The sequence below is a fragment of the Eumetopias jubatus genome, unplaced genomic scaffold, assembly GCF_037043125.1.
Source record: "Eumetopias jubatus isolate StellerSeaLion01/CBP00866 unplaced genomic scaffold, mEumJub1_p1.0 scaffold_13, whole genome shotgun sequence".
Classification (NCBI taxonomy): domain Eukaryota; kingdom Metazoa; phylum Chordata; class Mammalia; order Carnivora; family Otariidae; genus Eumetopias; species Eumetopias jubatus.
The window spans coordinates 88555932-88576713 of record NW_028274819.1 but is presented as its reverse complement, the minus strand read 5'-3'; the positions used below and the strand labels follow the sequence as shown (position 1 = coordinate 88576713).

The following is a 20782-nucleotide window of genomic DNA, read 5'->3' as shown; positions in this document are numbered from 1 at the left end:
CTGTGTGGCCTGACCTTGTTGCTGAAGCTGCTGCAACTGCTGGGCAGTGAGGAAACTCACAGGCTTATTGCCAGCAATGAGCTTAGTACCCGCTGGCATGGTGGTGAGAATGATATTGCGGCCCAAGCCACCGAGGCTGTGGAGGGAAAGCAGGAGTGAGGCGCCATAACAGGCGGGCCGTGTGCTTAAGGAAAACAGGGAGCTCTGCAGCCCAGCGAAAGTTCCTGCATTCTGGACTGAAATGGAAACCAGCTGGTGAGACCACCTTTCTCCTAGCTTCTAGGCTTCCCATAAAGCCCCAAGGCCCTCAGTGCTCTGGATACAACGGCTCTGACACCATACCCCGATCAGCAGGAATAATGGACAGGACTCCATGGAAGTGGGCATTCCAGAAAAGAAACTCTTCCCCAAAACAGCTGCCTTGAGACCATCTGACTGATGTCATCATGCCCCTTATCCCCATTTAGGGCAGGACCACCACACAAAGCCCGGGCTCCCAAGTAAGCCCTCCTCCTCTGAACTACCACAGCACAGGGCTCAATGTCAAAGTGATGAGGCCTCCCCTAATACCCGCACTGGACACTGCCATCTGAGCCACAGCACCAGCCCACCCCCTCCCAGGACTTCCTGTCCCCTTCCTTCCTTTTTTCTCCATAGTACATATCACCACCCCACATGGTATTTCACTCTATTATTTCTCTCCTCCCCCTACAATGTAAGCTTGAAGACAGCACGGATTTGTGTCTGTTTTCATCACTGCTCTGTGTCCCCAGCACCCAGAAACAATACTAGGTGCTCAAAACTGTGGATGAGCACAACAAAGGAGAAATATCCAAGAAGAGCCCCAGAAAAACTAGCTGCCCTTCCAGTTTGTGGCAAGGAGCCACGTGGAAGCCCTGCCCGCCCATCACTCTGGCACTTACTTGGCACCAAGGTTGCCTTTGATGATGGGGGCCGTGACCACACTTTTGCCCTTCATAGGTTGGCTAATAACAGACAGTGGAACCGTGATCCGCGTAGGCAACTTCCCCTAAAGAGAAAAAGAAATCAGGCTTACGGGATAGGAGGGAAGGAGAACCAAGCATCACCTACAGGGCCGAGGCGCAAGCACTCAGATGCTCTCACTTCCTATACTCTGCAGGAGCCCAATATTTCTGAGGGGTGGGCCCAGGCTGCCCTCCTAAAACCGCTGACAGGCTGTAATAAGTGCTCACATACTCTACTGAGGTCTCATCTGCTCTGTTAACCATCCTCCTCCTCACTCCCGGAAGCAGCAACAACCATATATAACTGCTACCATCAGGATAAACATGAGTACTAAACTGCGAAGGAAAGCACTGTGTTCACTTAAGCGTGGTAAGAGTCTGAGCTCCATAGAGAGTAGGGTCTCAGTGATCTGTGTACCTCCCGATACTTGGCACACAACACCTATCTGAAGGAAGTGTGATGAAGGACAGAGGCACTCAGGAGTTAATAAAGTGCACAATCCTGCTTCCCTGGAACGCAGGCTCACTGGCAGGGTGCATACAGCCCAGCACGCTAGATTAGGAACAGGTCACATTTTCCAAGTGCTTTCCGTCTCTCCCAGACATAAGAGGTTAGTTAAGGGACATTAATAATAAACTCAGCCAAGTGAAAAGTCCAACCCCAAAGCCACTAAGGCCCAAAAGGAACAAAATAGAAGCTCAACAGGCCTAGAGTCTTTGGGATTTCGGGATGGCAAAGATTAGCTCACTGCATCACCTGTGTTCAGGATGCCTGCTTTTTAACCCTTGGTTGGTAATAAAATTTATACACAGTAAAATCTTGTGTAAATCTGATTTTTAAAAAATGATTCAAGGGCGCCTGGGTGGCTCAGTTGGTTAAGCAGCTGCCTTCAGCTCAGGTCATGATCCCAGGGTCCTGGGATAGAGTCCCGCATCGGGCTCCCTGCTCAGCCGGGAGCCTACTTCTCCCTCTCCCTCTGCCTGCCTCTCTGCCTACTTGTAGCTCTATCTGTCAAATAAATAAATAAAATCTTAAAAAAAAAAAAAAAATGATTCAAGAGGGGTGGTTGCTAGGATACTCAGAAAAGGCATCAACACTTCCCAAGGGCAAGCTATTTCTCAAGAAGCCAGGCACTCAGGTACAAAACTGTGTGTGTCACAGGTCCCCGTACCAACCTCCAGTTGACTCACAAGCTGTAGCCCATCAGAAAGCACTCACAGATGTCAACAGGCAACAGAATAACTTGAGATGGTGCCTCCAGGTGGATTTACTTATGGTTTTATTTTCTTAAGAATGCCTCAGTTGCTTCCAACATTTCAGACCACCAGAACACCAGCTGGAATTGTCTCTTTGTGAACTAGCCTAACTAGCTGAGTAGACTGGGAAAAGAATCCCTGCTCCATGCTCCATGCCCCTCAAAGGGTCCCAAGTTGTATTTGTCTAGACTGTGACGGAGTAGATGCCACGGGCTTACTACCTTTCTGTGTTAGGAGAAGGATTCAAGAGAAAGAAAAATGGATCAAGTACGTAATGTTTCCTTGCTTCCTTAATTTTTTTGGGATATGAGAACCTAAATAAATATTTCCTTTTAAGCCACACTGTATTTCAGGGTTTGTTGGCTGGTTGGTTTTACTAATATCCTCCTTCCTCCACCACTGTGGCTTTTATCCAAATTATTGAGGTTTTACTATGCACCTTACTTAGGGAAAGTAAAACTGCGTTTTATACTGTGCATATGCACCCCACTCTACAGAACAGTGCTCCTTATCCACAGGCTAAAAAATAACACACGTGCACCCAGAAACACACCTATGTTGATACAGGAATTTGCTTTATGGTAAGTGTAGTATTTCAAGTTAGTGGGTAAGGAATAAACTAGCTGATGATGTTGGAATAAAGTAAATATAAAATGACATCTCTCTGACGTGCCATTCACAAAACATATTTCAAATGGATTATCGACTATACTTTTTCTAAAACCCTGAAAATATTTTATGAAAATGAAGGCTAATACCTTTATAATACTGGAGTAGGAAAGCACAAGACACAAAACCCAGGAACCATAAAAGAAAATGTTGATAGATCTAATCTGATAAAATACCTGTAGAGCAAAGGTTCCATATGCAAGGTTAAAAAATGACAGACTGGAAGGAAGTATTTTCTACACATACCAAGAATTAACATCCAGAAGATATAAAGAAGCCACCACAAACAATGTGAAAAAGCCAAATACCCCAGAAGAAAACTGGCAGATTTATTCACCACTGGACAGCACATGGCAAAATGGATGCCCAACTCCTCTAAAGATCAGGGAAATGAGACAGAAAAAGAACTCTCTTCACCACTAAGATAAAGTTAAAACAAACAAATCCCAGGATACCCAGCACTGGTTAGGGTATGGCAGAGAGAGGAGGGCTGCTGAGGGGAGTATAAGGTGTGTGACCTTTGTGGTTACAAGACTGGAGTTAACAAAGCTTTCCGTACGTATCCCTGCCCTATTCTAGCATCCTCCACTCCGGAAATGCTTACACGTGTTCATGCACCACAGCACTGGTCTTTAATAGAAAAAAGGTTCAAGCACATCCCTTCTACGGATCATCATGTATCAGTAAAAAGAAGGCTGTCGATATCCACACAGGATCTACTACAATCCCCAAAACACAGTTTTAAATAAATTAGGCAAATCACACAACAGTATGTGAATTTAAGGTCTCTTACAGGGATTTCTTTTTAAACTATGTGTATATACTGTATGAAGATGCTCAGGAAAAGGACCAGAAGGATAAATGCCAAAATACCAGTAGTAATTAGCCCTCATGAAGGGAGAAGTAGAGGGTGGTGAAAAAAATTTTACCCTTTACGTACTTCTGTACTGTTTTAATCATTTATAAGAATGTACACATATACTACTTCATAAATTTGTTTAGAAATTAAACAAAAAAAGCCTATTAGGAAATAAGCCTGTTTGGGTCAAATGAAGCGATACAGACCGGGTGTACTTTCTGTTCCTAAAAAGAGAAGCTCCCTAAGCAGAAGCGCTATTCTTCCCTCCCCCTGGCTTACTCACAGCCTGGGACGTGGAAACCACCGTGGTGCTGACAGGAACCTGCCGCACGGCAGAGGCTCCTGTCCCGATGCTGATGGGGGTGCTTGCAGCCCCAGAAGCCACAGCCACAGTCTTGGACACAGCAGCATTCATACTGGGCAAGGACACCGCTGAAGTATGGACAGTTCCAGACCCACCGGCCACTGAGGACCCTTGCTTGGCATGGGCCGCAACTGTGATGGTCTGGCCTGCTTTGGGGGGCATCACTCCCAGGCCCTGCACAATGCGGATCGTGGCAGCCGGTTTCGCTTCAGAAGAAGCCACTGTGTTTTTCGCCTTCTGGTCTGCCACACTCACACCGAGTGCCGGCATCAAGCGGAAAGCTGAACTTGAGGCTTCTGTTGGCTTGAGGTCAGGAGTCACTTTAACCACTGTAGTACCTGTCGGAGTGGATGAAGGGGCACTGGCCGAACTGGCCTTGGCAGGGCTCTCCGTGGCATGAACCGGATTGGAAGTGACGTGTAAGGTAGCAGAAATGCCTTTGCCCGCAGTGCCGCTTCCTGTCCCAAAGAGGTCCTGGGTCAATTTGACTGTGGTGACCTGGGACTTGGCCAATGTGGCCATCATGTCCGGAGTGATTCGCAAAACTGTCTGGCCTTTGGCATCCGTGGTGATGGAAGAGGGCGGCAGACGCAAGACATCCTTACCCTGGATGCAGAAGTTAGTGGCTGTGAGTGGAATGCTGTTGCCCGTCTGGGGCTTCACACCAAGCTGCCCTGTGATGGCCACCTGGATGGGGAAGAAACAGCACTGACCAGGGGAGCCGCAGTGCTAAGCTGCTGACATTTTTCTAACTTTTTGTTTCAAAAACTGGTGAAAATTTACAAAAGTAGAAAACAGTGTATAACAAATCCATGTACCCAGCTTCAAAGTGATCACTTTGCCAATCTTGTTTTATCTGTCCTTCCCCACTTTTTGGGGGGCGGTGGACAGAGGAGTTGGAATATATTAAAGTAAACCACTTTAGGTCATTTTGCTGATCAATACTTCTGGATACACTTCTAACCTAGAAAAAGACTTTTCAAAGTAAAAAAATAATCACCTACACATTAAACCAGATGGGCTTAACAGATATATATGGAACATTCCATCCCAAAACAGCAGAATACACATTCTTTTTAAGTGCACACAGAACATTTTCCAAGACAGATCACGTTAGGCCACACCCACACACATACAAAACCCCAACTACTATTACCTAATAGCAGTATGTAAATAGTATCTAAATAATATATATTTGCATTTCCCCAAATGTTTCAAAAAATGTCTTTTATTGACGATTATGATGACCGTCAATAATGAGAGCAGAAAAATGGCACCGGGGGTCCAGAGCATGGGCTCTGGAGCCAGACTTCCTGGATTCATACACCAACTCCTATCTAAGGTCAACGTCCCATGTGTCACACATGCAACTCTTCTAGCCTCAGGGACCTTCTCTCCATCGCATTCCCCCTCTCTACTGGATAACTGCTATCAGAATGCAAACATGCTTTAATATCTTTCAACCTACAAAAGCAGCAGACCCTCATTTACTCCACATCCCCCACCCAGCCCCGGTTCTCTGCTCTCTTCAAAAGCAGAATTGCTGAAAAATTGCCTACAATCCCGGTCTCTACTTCCTCGCCTTAGATTCTCTTTTGAACCCATTCCCAAACAGCCACCAATTCACTGGTGGCCAGTCAAGTGTACTCATTACCTGTAACCGGTGAGTGATCCATTTTCAGCCTCACCATCACTCACTTTCATACCCCTGATACAGGTGCTGACTTCATAAACACACTGGTCATAGGTCTGAATTCCAGTATCTGCACCTCGGTGTTTTCTAGCTCGGTAAATGGTATCACAATCTACCTAATCACTCAAGCCCAAAGCTGTGGGACACACTCACCTCCCTTCTTTCAAAAGACCCCATACTCTGCCCACTGGAGAATCACATGAGCTCTACTGTCAACCCTATATCCAGAATCCCAGCCTCTCCACACCTCCCAAGACGATGCACACGAGCCAGCCCTCGCTCACCTGGACTGCCATGACTACGTCCCACCTGGTCTCCCTGCTTCCACTGCCCCCTGAAGCCCATCCTATGCAGCACCCAGGGAGCTCTTTAAATGTAAACCACATCAAGTCATTCTGGCCCGTGATCTTTCAATGGCTCCCCATCATATTGAAATTAAAATCGAAGTCTGACGTGATTTAACCACAGCTAACCTCTCAAGTAACCCCGCCTTCAAACACCTTCACACCTGCTCACTAAGCTTCACACTCAATGGCTTTCCTGTTGTTCCTTAAGCATATGATGTGGAAACAACGGACTCACTGCACTTTCACTTGCTACACCTATGCCTAGAATGCTTTGTCGCCAGATAATCAAAACATGGCACACTCTCTAACCTCATTTCATCCCTCTTCCAAATGCCATCCCCTCAGGCCTGCCCAGACCGCCTTGGCTAAAACGGCACGCTACCACTGTCTACCCTCCCCGCTTATTGCTCTCCTTAGCTCTTATTACACCTGTCCCTGAAGCAGTTTTCCGTCCCCCAGCTCTATGAGAAGATGAGCTCCACAAAGGCAGGGATGCGGCCTGTGGAATACACCATTACATCCCCAATACTCTGGACAGTGCCTGGCACAAAAAAAAGCACTCAATAAATATTTGTTCAATGAAAACAATGACATTATTTTGCCATTAGATAATTCTATTTCTTCATGTACAAAATAAAGATAACAAAAGCATCTACCCCATGGTACCATGGGGATTAAATCACATAGTATCTATGAAAGCGTGGTGCAGGTACATGAAAAGTACATCACTGCTACTGTGCCTAACAATTTTGTTTTTTTGTGATTCTTTTCCTTAAGATTTTATTTTTAAATAATCTCTGCGCCCAGCATGGGACCCGAACTCACAACCATGAGACCAAGAATCACATGCTCCACTGACTGAGCCAGTCAGGCGCCCCACTGCTTACGAATTCTTCAAAATTTGATTATCATCCTTGCATATTCACAATGAGGAAAGTACAAATGTATCCTATGCTACCAGAGTTAAGCAAAAATACCAGCAAAGTATACAATGTTATACTGCAAGATTTTCATTAAATAAATTCATGGAACGTCTACTCCAAATCCAGAAACTACTAAATGCTCAATTATATGGAAAAGAAACAGAAAAAATCTTCAGCATCTATGAAGCCTGCACCACCATTGGTGGGAACTCACCTTTGAAATACCTGTGAACTAAGGATCAAAGATTACAAATCATTAAGATCTCCAACTATCCTTTGCTGTAGGACAAAGGCATTGAATCCACCCGGAGATTTCCACTGACCTGCTTGATGATGTTCTGTCCTGTGACATTCTGAATGACAGCAGCCGTGGAAGCACTCGGAGCAGAGCTCCCGGGAGAACTCGTGGCTGGCTTGCTTGCGGGGCTGGCTGTGGCAGGGAGACTTGTCATCGTGAGCCCCGTCTGCCCGGGGCCAGGACGCTGCACAGTGGCCGCCGTGCTCTGGGCTTTGACTGGAACGGTGGCCATTACTGTCTAGTTCAAGTGTGAGGCCGAGAGCTTGATTAGACACGGAGATGCAGCCCAGCACACCAAGCCGTCTCCAGTACGCCACCACCCAAAAGTGTCCCTCTAAGAGTACCTGTACTCTACCAGTGTTTAAGGCTCGCTACACCACTAAGTGGACACTGTAAAGTTCCTGTCTCTGCGTGTAGCATCTTAATTTTCAGAAAGCTTTCACACTGAACCTCCCATTTTATTCCTACACAATGAGAACAAATATTATGCCCCTTTTATGGTAAAGGAAACTGAGGCAGGAAGTAAGACTGTTCTTTAAAATTACCCAACTAGTTAGCAGCATGGCTAAGATGAGAAGCACAATGGAAGGAGCCTGAAATTTAGAATCACATCCCATCTCCACGAGGGTCCTGGTATTACAATCCTGAGTAAATCACTAAACTTCTTGGAAGTTCTGAGACCCAACGTGTAAAATACAACTTATTAGTCATGCTTACTCAGTTGTGAACATTAAATGAGCTGCTGTGTCAGGCTCCTCAGCCCCTCCCCTCCTGCCCAGTGGACTCATCAGACTACCTCGGGGTCCAGGCTCGCTGTCCCCGTTTACCTGGGGCATGACTTTGGTCTGTGGAGCAGTGGCTGGAGCGCGAATCTGTGGTCCCGCCGGCATCTGGGGTAGTGTCTGCGTCGGCCCCGCCGACTGCTGAGTCACAGTAGGAAGGCCAGGCTGGGCCACGACCCGCACCTGGGGTAGTCCGGCTGAGCCAGAGTGGCTCACGACGCGGGCGGTGGCCTGAGAACTTGGTGGAGTCTGGCTGGAAGCCGGGGAAAGCATCGTTCCTAGCTGTGGCATGGTTGGTGAAGACACCAGAAGAACACTACAAGGAAACGGGAAAATGCAGGGGATGGGAACATGACAAGAACCAAACAATTTAAGCCACACATCCAAAAGGCCTTCAGAGGGAGAAAGCTGGAGAAAAAACCGGAGGAGCTCACCCTGAGCTAGATTTAGCTGGTTCTGAGACAGTAGCAGGGCCACTTTTGTTCACTGATGACACAGGTGGAGGGGAGATCGGGGTGGCAGGCAAAGCCGGAGTGGTGGGGGTCACAGGTGTAACCGGGGTGGGTGGCATGCTGGAGTCACTGAGGCTCATCTGGCTCTGCTCGGAGGGGCCACTGCTGAGGACCTTCAGTGAACTCTCCTTGCTACCGGATTTCTACGAGCAGAAGAGAAATCGGGTGCAGTTACCAAAAGTCACCAAGGGGTGGCATGGCCCTGCGATTCCCGAAGGCCTCGCTGCCACCACCTGTGACACCACTAAGGCAGCCGCTCTCAGAGGTCACTTACCACCTTCGATGGGGGCTTGGGTTTTTGCTGAAGGGCTTTCCTGGCTTTAGCTGCAGCTGCCTGTGCCTGGTGAATCCGCTCTGTAAACAAGAGTGGTAAGTCTCAGCTAGTTTAACCTCAGGACGGTAAGGAGGGCGGCTTCATTAAGAGCCGAGCCCCGGCTGGTGGTCCTGCCTGAACGTCACCGAAAAGCCCGAAAAGCATAACGGCACTGGGGCAGGAAGTCAGAAGCTCCCCTAGTCCACTCGGGGCCTCACGCACCGAACTCCTCCTCACTCCGGTCTCGATGCAGGTAGATCCACAGCTTTCGCCCAATGTCGTATTTCACACATGGGTCTTTCTCATAATGCAGCCGATCCAGTGCTCCGCTCACTACTGTGTTCACCTAAGAACCAGAGCCAAGGGGAAAAGGGATGCGTCAGACTCGGACGCCAGAGCAAAATCACTGGGTGTAAGTCACAGCCGATCAACAGATCCTATCTTGGCCGGGTGGCAGTACTGCCAATGGCTCACTGCATCACTTGGCAAAACAAGAAGCACTCTAAGATTCCTGAGAGACTGAGCTGTGCCCTGAAGGAGCCGGGGAACTAAGAAGCCATAGAAGCTGAAGGAAACTGCAGGCAGAGTGAAATCTGTGCTCCACTGACTACAGGGTCTTAGGTCATCACTGTTCCCATTTCTTAGGATCTCCTCCTTTCCTCTTCCTCATTCAGTTAAAAAAAAAAAAAAATTACAACATTTTATGTTTCCCTCTAAGTTTTCTCAAATCCATTCTAGAACAAAACAAACACGATCTCTTTTCCATCCTACCTGGGTGCTGGTGACATCTGGGGCGAGAAACTGGGAGTCCTTGAGTAGTTCACAGATCTCTGCCCGGGTACCTTCCCCGTTAGGCAGCCGGGCCGCAGCATCTCGAACTGATGGCATCAGAAAACGGAAAGTCCAAGAGTCAAGCACGGCTGCCACTGAGGAGCACCATCCTTCTCACCTGCTCTCATGGGGACCAGCTCGCTGAGGAGTGTCTCTCTGCTGTAGCCAGACTCGGCATTACCATCTATTATGATAGTAATAAGGGGGCAGTGGCCTATTCTCTTCACACTCTCAGCCAAGACTGAGGTCTGTTAACTCGGGTGGGAAAAAAATTTCCACATCTGACTGAAATTTAGCATTTTCCTTCAATTATGAGCAAAGGTATTGGCAGTGACGTGATCAGAAATCAGATATTTTCATATCACATCACAGCTGCTGTAGACAAGATCACATCACAGTATCATTCCCACTCATCACTATATGGAAATTACAGGAGATGTAAGACCCGCTGCTGGGGATTGTCATTTAATATCATAATAAAAACATATATATTTCTGCATCATAAATTTAACATTGTGATAAATATTTTAATAGGGCCGGTTTCTTTAGTAACTCTATGCATTTCATTTTATGCATTTGAAGACCAAATCCTGAGATGGAGTCTGCAGGATTCACCAGCCTACCAAAGAGCTTCATGGCACAAAAAAAGGTTAAAAACCTCATCTTTAAAATAATCAGCCTAGAGAAGGCAAATTCCCACACTCAAGCTAACTATTTAGCTGGCCTGTGAAAAATTCCTACATGAAAATAAATGTGAGCCCAGACTTCAGGGAAGAAACACCGATTCCTGGCATCAATCTCTGGGGATCGAATTCCCCCTTCATGTCCCAAACTCCAAGGCCTCCTAAAACTGCATCTGACCATCAAAGCCCTTCTGGGGGGGTTGGTTGGAGACAGCTGATTAGAGAAAGAAGGGATTCCTGACAAGAGACAAATGACACATACCAAGAGACAGGATGGTGACATAGGCAGGCCGGTCAGAGCGCAGCAGGGAGTGCTCCCGAGCCTTGTTGAGTGAGGTCTCCTTGTCAAAAACACCCTTCACAGGCCCCACTACAGACTCGAAGCCATGCATGCGAAAGGTGAACGCCTTATGGGGTTGGCTGTATCTGTAACGCTCCTACCAAGAGAAAAGCGACAAGGCTCCTAAGTCACAATTAGTGGGGTTCTGTCTAATGCTCTCATACATTAAGGGGTCGACCTGGAGAGACTAAAAAAAGGAAACAGGGTATTGCACTAGGAATATTGAGCCAAACACAGTGGGAAAAAGATGATCTCCAAAGAGATCACTCGCAAAGGGACAGAGAGATAAATATAGATGTATTCTGCTGTCTGGAAGAAAACCCCATCAAAACATTTCTCATTCCCTTTCCTCACACCAATTCCACCCCCAGCAAACAATCTCAACCAACAGAATATCTAAGGTTAAGGGTGTGAGTTTCCTCTAAGAATATGGACTCAAGGAGAGTCAGGCTCAGAGCTTCCTCCACATGGTCCCATAAATGAAGAGATTTTCACTGGGTGCTAGCGACCCCTTACCTGCTCCTGAAAAACTCTTTTCTCCTCCCCCGTGCTGGGCCGCACCACATAGTCAGTTCTTCTGGAACATAAAGAATTTTGTATCCATCACCCCTTCTCCAGTACCCAGAACCAGTCCTTTGCACCATGAAAAAAATGTCCCTTCATTAGTACTCTTCCTGCAAAGGTCAAAAGTCCACTTTCCAGATCCTACCAAGTACTCCCGTATTTCCAAAAATTACTCGAGTCTTAGAAATCCAACAAAGTTACTACATAGATGAGAAAGAGACTGTTTTTTCTTACCTGTTTTCGGTACTGTTGCTAAGTAAACCCCATCTAATGGCAACCAAAAAATTCAGCCTTAAAGGAACAAAGGACTTCAAATTTGTAACGTGACAAAGATGGTTTTTCTGTTCCCAAGAGAAACTGAGTTCTACACCCCCATTACGTAAGACAACGGTTCTGCCATATTCAGGCTGGCCCTCTGTGCTAGTGCTCAGGAACCTAAAGAACCACACATCAAAAGCAATAAAATACTTAGAAATAAATTTAACCAAAGAGGTGAAACATCTGTACACTGAAAACTGTAAGAATCTGATTAAAGACACTGAAGAAAAAAAAAAAAGTACAAATCAGTGAAAAGATTGCCTACGTTCATGGATTGGAAAAATACTGTTAAAATGTCCATATTACTGGGGCACCTGGGTGGCACAGTCAGTTAAGCATCCGACTCTTGGTTTTGGCTCAGATCATGATCTCAGGATCGTGAGACAGAGCTCTGCGTTGGGCTCTGCACTCTGCAGGGAATCTGCTTGGGACTTTCTCTCCCTCTCCCCATCCCCACTACCTCTTCTCTAAGTCAATCTTAAAAAAAAAAAAAAGTCCAATTACCTCATATCACCTATAGATTCAATGTAATCTCTATCAAAAGCCCAAAACCATTTTTCACAGAAATAGAAAAAATAATCCTAAAATTCATACAGAACCACAAACAACCCCAAATAGCCACCGCAATCCTGGGAAGCATCACACTTGCTCATTTCAAACTTTATTACAAAGTTGTAATAGTCAAAATAGTACAGCACTGGCATAAAAACAGACACATAAGCCAATGGAAAAGAATCAAAAGATCAGAAATAAACCATTGTATATATGGTCAAACCACTTGCTCCGTATCTGACAATGGAGCCAAGAATAATCAATAAAGGAAGGATAATCTCTTCAATAAATGGTGTTGGGAAAACTGGATATCCAGATGGGAAAGAATGAATTTGGACCCCTATCCTACACCACTCACAAAAATCAACTCGAAATGTATTAAAGACTTAAACATAACACCTAAAACTGTAAAACTCCTAGAAGAAAACATATCAAAGAGGCTCCTAGACACTGGTTTAAGCAACAATTTTTTAGACATGACACAAAAACACAAGCACAAAAGTAAAAATAAACAAGCGAGACTATTTCAAACAAAATCTTCTGTACAGCAAAGGAAAAAACAAAATGAAAAAGCAACCTACCAAATGGGAGGAAATATTTGCAAAGCATGTATCAAAACCACAATGAGATATCACCTCACACATGGTAGAATAGCTATTACCAAAAAGGTAAGAAATAACAAGCATTAGGAAAGATGCAGAGAAAAGAGAACCATTGTGCACTGCTGGTAGGAATGTAAATTGCTTCAGCCACTACAGAAAGCATATGGACATTCTTCAAAAAATTAGATTAAAAAAAATTAGAACTATCATATGATTCAGCAATCCTACTTCTGGGTGTACTTCCGAAGGAAATGAAATCACTATCTCGAAAAGACAGGTGCACCTTATGTTCATCACAGCATTATTTACAATAGCTACAACACACAAACAACCTAACTGCCCGTCAATGGATCAACGGGCAAAGAAAATGTAGTATATAATAATCCATAAGGCAGAATATTATACAGCCATAAAAAAGAAGGAAATCCTGCTATTTGCAACAATATGGATGGCCCTTCAGGGAATTATGCTAAGTGAAATAAGTCAGATAAAGAAGATAAATACTGTATGATCTCACATATGTGGAATCTAAAAAAAGCCAAGCTCACAGAAACAGAGAATGGTAGTTATCAAGGGGTGGTGGACGGGGGAAATGGGGAGAGGTTGGTCAAGGGTACAAACTTCCAGTTAGAAGACAAATCAGTTCTGGGGATCTAATGTACAGCATAATGACTAGCTGTCAATATTGTTTCGTACACTTAAAAGTTGCTATTAGAGACCTTAAATGTTCTCACCACAAAAAAAGAACTGATAATTATGTGACATAATGGATATAACTAATATGGTAATTGTTTCATAATATATACATGTACCAATTCAACACGCTGTACACACCACAATATTGTCAACTGGATCTCAACAAGGCCGGGGGGGGGGGGGGGACACAAAGGACCACATCAGACTGGAAACAATCACACGAAATGATGTGATATAAAAAGCTCAGGATCGGAGGTCAAGAGGCCTAAATTCTAGCTCAGGTCCTGTCACTAACCTTCAGCAAGTCACTTAACCTCATGCCTCAATTTCTTCATAGGTAGAATGAGAAAGATTAGATGAATCCTTCTCAAATGGGAACTGAAGGAGAATTCAGGGAAAGGAGTATGCCCTCCTACAACGTGGATCACAACCCCCTCAGAAACTCTACAATGCAATCCTCTCCCCAATCCAGAATCCTTTGCTCAGAAAGCCACTCTTACTGATGGGAGTGTGTTACCCTTCTCAGGTATGTTAAGGCAGGTTAGAATCAGTGGACACCTAGGAACTCTAAAGTTCACTACGACTCTAACATACTAAGAAACATCAGCAAAACCATGGCAGTACCTTGAACTATAATCTTATGGACTACCCCCCACCATTCGAGTATTATACTCACACCCGAGGAACAGGTGTTGTGGCATCTGAGCTGTCTTCATTTTCTTGCTGGAGAAAAGGAAAACATTAACAGGTAAATGGACTAAAGAATTTTGGCTAATTTAAGGACTCTGGAAATCCAATAAGAAAAATCTGGTTATTTCTTAAAAACTGTACCTTACAGAAAGCCTGGTCTTTGGTTTCTAGCCACAGCTGGAAGAGTGCAGCTAATTCCTTTTCATTATCTTGGGACTGGCCTATCAGGAAAACAAAAAGGTAAATAATAACAAGAGTAATAACAATGCTAAAACAATCCACGGTATTACTCAGAATCCCACTGTCTCCTTACTTGCTCTTCCTATGCCAGAGAGAGAACCCATCAGGACCTACAGTGCAATGGTCCTGTGCACATACTATCCCCTCAGCCTGTATTGCCTTCCATTCACTGTCTGCCTGGACCAACACTTCTGGATGTTTCCTGAGTAAATCACTCCTTCCCTAGGTATTTGCTGAGCAGCCACCATGTGCCAAGCACTACATGCGAGGCAGGGTTATTCAGTGAACTCAGCCTCTGTTCTCATGGAGTTTATAGTCAAGTGAGAAAAGAACAAACGTTAATAAAATCTCAAAGTGGTCAGCATCACAAAGGATATCATGAAAGCTCACCCTAGGGAAGTTTTCCTGTCTTTCGGGGGTCAGAAAAGGCTTCTCATTGTGGGGCAACAAAGGCATTCTACCAATTGGCAAAGCAAGAAGAAGGCCCTCAGTAAGGAGAAAAGCTTGACCCCCTTGACCTGCCTAGAGAGATGAGCACCTCCCTCCTGCCCTCCTCCCCTCTTACTTTGTTCGGGCTCCTACGGAAGCACCCATCACACGATGGTCCCTATGTCTCCTGCCCAGACTAGAAGCCACAGAGACCACCAGCACTCAGGTCTGCCTGTGGGAAGAATACAGCCTCCCAGGGCCTACTGTTCTCAAAGCAACTAAGATGATGCTTCCGAGGACTCTTACATGTTCTCCCTAGTCAGGCATAGTCCCACCATTGCCGGAAAGTGCTGAACTTTCTTATCCTGGGAAGAGTCCTCTACTCCTCTGCCTTCTAGAATTGCTCCTTCACAGTCCACTTCCCTATAGCCTGATCAATCCTCTTCTCACATCACTCCCTCCACATCCTGCCACCTGTCTTAGCTGGTCCACAAGCTTAAAATTCTTATTATCTGGTCCGATAAGGTCTGCCACCCCGGGCGTAAGTCCCCCTCCAGGCTGACTTCGAGCCACCAGTCTGACAGAGTCAGAAAGAGCGGCACGGTCAGCCATCGCGGGTTGCCTTCAGCTCCCCACGCTCCTTGATGCCCATCACCGTAGTAAGGACTCACTCTTACAAGAAATTCACCAGTTCTTCCATGTTCTCAAATCCATGGGCTTTATCTTCCTGAACCCTTTTAGGATGATCAAGGCTAATGACCACTCCGCACTTCCTGTGTCCTTCCCCGGCTTCCAAGATCCAACTATTTCATGGATTCCTCCCACATCACTTCTGCACATGCTCTCCCGCTCAGCCTGCTCAGTCTCAGAGATTCTCAAGGCTTAGTCTTAAGGCCCTCAGTTCTCCTCACTTCACGCTTCCTCCCTGTGCCTTGATCGCTGCAGATATGCCAACAACTCCGACTTGACTCTCCCATCTGGGTTCTAAACCCACACACCCTACTGCCTACTCAACATCAACACGTTTAAATACCTCGAAGGCAGCTCACACTCAGCACATCCAAAACTAAACTCAGGATCTCCGCCCTCACCCCAGGCAAGATGTCCTCCACAGCTGCCTACCACAGCGAACAGCATCTTCACCGTGAGGCACAAATCTAGCAGAAGTGATGCTTGACAGCACTCTCCCGTCACTCCCCACAGCCAGCCATAACCAAGTCCTATGGCTTTTACCACCTACAACTTTCTCAACTTTGTCCATTCTCTCTCCTCGGGTCCAGATTATCGTCATCTCTACGTAGGCCTGTGTGATCTTTTTGAATCGAATCTTCCCTGGCATCGCTGATCCATACTGCTTCCTCCACATAGAATGCTCTTCCCCTCAATCTGCCTCGCTCCCTCCTATCATCAACATCTCTGCTGAAATGTTCCTTCCTCAGGAAGGTCCTCCCAACTCTGCAGAATACACCAACACCTCGTCATAAACTTCCATCCTTTCTGGTACTTTCCCCTCACAGAATGTGTATGTTTGTTATTTCATGTGAATGGTTATTTGTTCATTATATACTCCAGCACCTAACACAATGCCTGACACCTAAAAGCCAAATAAACGTCGTAAGGAATAAATGAATCTACTGCGTTCACAACCTCCTCTCCATCTCTCTTCCCAGACCACTCGAGAGCTTAAAGAGAAAGGCTAGTGAATTTCAGTAGGAAATCAACATGGAATTTTCCTCTTAACACCATCGCTGGTAACCAAATCACTTCAGGTACATACTAAAACGTCCTCAGTGGGCCTTCGTAAATAAAAAAAAAAAAAAAAAAGAGAGAGAGAGAATCCTGCTCTTTGGAAACAGTGTGTTCAGGGCTGTCTGACATCCTGTTGCATGTTATCCTCAATAGCAAAGCCGACTGTTAGGAAAGAAAAACAATCACACTACGACAGGTTAATCTGAAAGCACAGGCACGGCGAACACGATGATGAGTCCTGCTGCAAAGCGCCCCCCGCTGACCCATCGTCCCGGAAGGGCCGCCCCGCCCCAGCTTGGGGGGGGGGTCAAATTCGGGGGGGGGTGTGAAACTCAGACTGAGACACCACAGGGGCCACAAAGGATCTTTTTAACTGAGCAAAGTAAGGGCGCCTGGGTGGCTCAGTTGGTTAAGCGACTGCCTTTGGCTCAGGTCATGATCCTGGAGTCCTGGGATCGAGTCCCGCATCGGGCTCCCTGCTCAGTGGGGAGTCTGCTTCTCCCTCTGACCCTCTTCCCTCTCGTGCTCTCTATCTCTCATTCTCTCTCTCAAATAAATAAAATCTTTAAAAAAAAAAAAAAGAATTTTAACTGAGCAAAGTAAGACTTAATATTGCCGTTCTCAACATCCTACTGGACTGTAGGGACTAGAAGGCAAGAGCAGCTGAGCAGGGGATGCGAGACGGTGAAAACCCACCTCTACGAGTGGGCAGTATGAATTACTCACCAAGCAATTTCCACTGCTGGGTTTTCTCTTTGAATTCAACGAATGCAGAGAAACTGGAAGGTATGGCTGCAAGAAATGGGATCACGTGAACAAGGTGCAGAGGTCGGAGAGCGCACAGAACTCCGAATAATTGCAATCCTTGAGCTTTGAGAGAACTATTGAATGTTTCATAGTGGATCAAGACAGCGGAGACCCCCCAAGGCACAGCATTCGGTGAAACCACAGGGATTTAACCAGGAATGCTGTAGTTTACCAGGAAAATTAATTAAACAAGGGGGGGGGATACTTGACCCTAAGGAAAAAAGTACCTTACCACGACTTTCCCCAGCAAGATATTGCAGGGCTGGTAACACCAACTCTGCCCAGTTGGGGGCGGCAGAGAACCAGCTATTGAGGGAGCTGGCTGGAGAGGACTGCCAATCCAAAACCCGTTCCTCCAGCTAAAGGAAAACAAAGACAGAAGCCAGTTAGAGTTCTATTCCACACCAGTAATCCCACAGATGCGCCAGAGCAAGCTAAGGTACATCTGCAAGTCACAAAGCAAGTTAGCTGCAGAGCTCTGAGAGGAACCCAGAATTCTTCTCCAGCTGTAGACTGTTAGTTTTCTACAATTTGAAAACTCTGATGTACATCTGACTTTTCTAAAACTCTTACCATAGGAAGGCTAGCCTGCCCCTCTAGCAGCAAGATCTCTAATAAAAGAGAGAAGAAACTGGAGGATATTTCATTGATTCCAAGGCAAGGCTTGAGGTCTTCAAGAGGCCTAATGAAGGAAAAAATATGTAAGAACAATCCAAGAGACCAAGAACACATCCCCAGATGGTTTAGGCCCTCCAAACCCTCTAACACTCATACAAAAGTTCAGTAAAGGACCACACCATACAAGTTCCCTAGCAGGTCCCCTGCGACTCTGGTCTTGCAGGTTCAACATGCACGGGCTCATTCCATGCACCAGTGCTGGGTACACCCCAGGTTAACCTTTCACCCTCGAGCAGGAATCTCTTGTTGCTCACTTACTCCTCCTTGATAGCAGGTATAGCCAGTGGAGAAGGGGCCTGGGAGAGAGGTGGGATCCCGTCAGCGGTGCTTAAGGGTTCAGCCAAATCCTCTGCCTCTGACTTGATCAGTTTTATTTTCTTCTTCTTCTTCTCCTCTTTTTCCTTCACCTTTTTTTTAAGGACAGCCAAGTCATATAGGGCTAGGAAGAAAAGGCAACACAAATCACAGAACTGCATTTTCTACATCAGGAAGTGAGGGTCTTATCTGAATGTTATTTTCCAAACACCCACCAGTAGAAGAAAGAAAAGTCTTAAGTAAAAAAAAATTGAGTTACTTTTTGTTTCCTATTTTTTCTTTTTTCTTTTTTTACCAAATCCAGTGAGAGATTTTACAAGTTAATTTTAACACCTATTAAAGAGCCAAAGATCTGTTGTATTGATTTTATATTCATTTTCCACCTACAAATCCGTAAGAGGCAATAACTAAACAAAGGTTATCAGCAAGAAGAAAGCTGTGGTCTCATTTATTTTTGCCATACGTAGCTGGCTCACGTAACGTAACAGAACAGTCAGATAAGGTCAGCCTCCAGAGGACATCACTTACCTGCTAGAGAGCCCTTCCTGCCGGCATTTACTCGAGTCATGATGTCACTGAGAGTCAGGTCCCCTGTCAAAAGGTCCGGATGATCCTGGATGTGATATTCAGAGATTTGTTATCGAGGTCCCAAAAAGAAGCTAAAACTGCTGATGATTTTGCCAATTTACCTAGATTCAATCAGATGTTCGGCGCACTTGAGGAAATCACGTCTCCCCTTCATAATGGGGCACAGAACCCACTTCCAACCTTTCTACTATATGGCATTTAGTTTATAAAGCTCTTCTGCATTCCTTATCTTAGTGCTCTTCAAATAATCTTGTTAAGTATCACTATATTTTATAGTCCGAAAATGGGGTTGAGAAAAAGGTAAGGGAACTGCTGATTTCCAGTGTGGATGCTTCCCACCTCACTACCTGCCTTTTCTTCCTCCCCTCCGCTCTCTGGCTTGGCTGCACTGGCACTACCTTGACTTGGTAGAGTAACAGTGAGAGTAAAAAGTGGGAAGAGCACAGGATTTGACTCCTGACTTCCTAGCTGCAGGGCCAAGGACAAGCTCCTTAACCTCTCCAAACACAGGTAAAATGGATATAATGACCCATGTACCAGTCTTGCTGTAAAGATGAAATCAGACACTACATCAAACATTTGTCTTCCTCTCATATCTCTGGTGTTAACGAGCCACTACGGTGGCTCCTGTCCCCCCAACAACAGAAAAGGAACCATAAATGATATGGTGACTACCTTCATCTCCCAAAAGCCAATGCAAAGATATTAGACTGAAAACCACTAATGACCACCCCACCCAATCTTACTGGTTGATGTTTCCGCTTCTCATGGTGCTTCTTTAACATTATCTTCAGGTCACTGTCCCCCAGTTCTATTTTATCTGAGAGAAAATGAAACAAACCACATGGACTAGGTCATTCACTAACATGACGCTCAAATCCAAGTCTTTCTGGTCACTGTGATACTCAAAAGTAACATGTTTCTCTGAATGTCCCTTCTGAATCCCATGTACTACAAGCACACACAATCTTGAAATAGTCACAGGATCAACTCTTCAGCTTTTCTCTACATTGATCAATAACAATGACCTCAGTTAGTTAGCTGTTCCTGAAACACCTCAAAAATTTTTAACTGTCTTCTTTGATTCCTATCCCAATTAAAAGTTCTTCTCTAATTTCAGACATGCTAAGAAATTGCTATGGCTCTGATTACCTCTCTTGTTCTACTATTGAACTGTCCCTAAATACTGCTATTTTAACAATCTACTTTCTTTAAGCCCAAAATACCAGCCGATCAGCTCCTGAGGAAAAGCCTCAAAACAAAGGAAGGAAGAAAGGCAGGCCTACCTACTGGTAAAAAAAGTGGAATCGTACAGAAACTTCTCCCAATCTCCCACTTATGAGGAACACTGCTTCGATTCCCTGGCAGGTAAGAATCCAGCGCCCACCCTGTAAGGGAGTTCTCAGATCTACGTCCTGATCTCCCAAAACATCCACAGCATCACTCAGTTCTCACCTGCAGTTTTCATATCCGTGGTTGAAAGCGTGGGCACCACCCTCAGGGGCACCGCAGGGCTAGGAGAACGCGCTGGAGAGCTCGGAAGCCATGAGCTGAGATCTTCAAAAGAAAATTTTTCTTGTAAATCCAACGTGGCTGTGGACTCCAATAGGGGAGATTGGGTAAGTGGCCATTTGGATTCAACAAGGCTAAGCCAACAACATGGAGGCCAGGGTTCCACCATTCCTTTCTGACCCTTC

The 20782-nt window shown here is 45.5% G+C and overlaps 1 protein-coding gene across 3 annotated transcripts in view; it reads right to left on the bottom strand.

The window, feature by feature from the left end:
- Positions 1–20782, bottom strand: part of NFRKB (nuclear factor related to kappaB binding protein) — a 45174-nt gene that overhangs the window by 7509 nt on the left and 16883 nt on the right. The window contains exons 7-26 of one of the 3 annotated variants that reach the window (XM_028120787.2): positions 20541–20678; positions 19832–19905; positions 19026–19110; positions 18441–18621; positions 18078–18186; positions 17737–17863; positions 17424–17489; positions 14421–14500; positions 14266–14312; positions 11374–11434; positions 10780–10954; positions 9775–9881; positions 9226–9349; positions 8965–9044; positions 8613–8833; positions 8224–8494; positions 7422–7634; positions 4055–4822; positions 924–1030; positions 1–136 (exon numbers count right to left, since the gene is read on the bottom strand). In XM_028120787.2, the coding sequence (XP_027976588.1) occupies positions 1–136; positions 924–1030; positions 4055–4822; positions 7422–7634; positions 8224–8494; positions 8613–8833; positions 8965–9044; positions 9226–9349; positions 9775–9881; positions 10780–10954; positions 11374–11434; positions 14266–14312; positions 14421–14500; positions 17424–17489; positions 17737–17863; positions 18078–18186; positions 18441–18621; positions 19026–19110; positions 19832–19905; positions 20541–20678 (3170 nt within the window). The remainder of the gene's footprint in view (positions 137–923; positions 1031–4054; positions 4823–7421; positions 7635–8223; positions 8495–8612; positions 8834–8964; positions 9045–9225; positions 9350–9774; positions 9882–10779; positions 10955–11373; positions 11435–14265; positions 14313–14420; positions 14501–17423; positions 17490–17736; positions 17864–18077; positions 18187–18440; positions 18622–19025; positions 19111–19831; positions 19906–20540; positions 20679–20782) is intronic. The other 2 variants (XM_028120789.2, XM_028120790.2) reach the window with 2 other exon arrangements.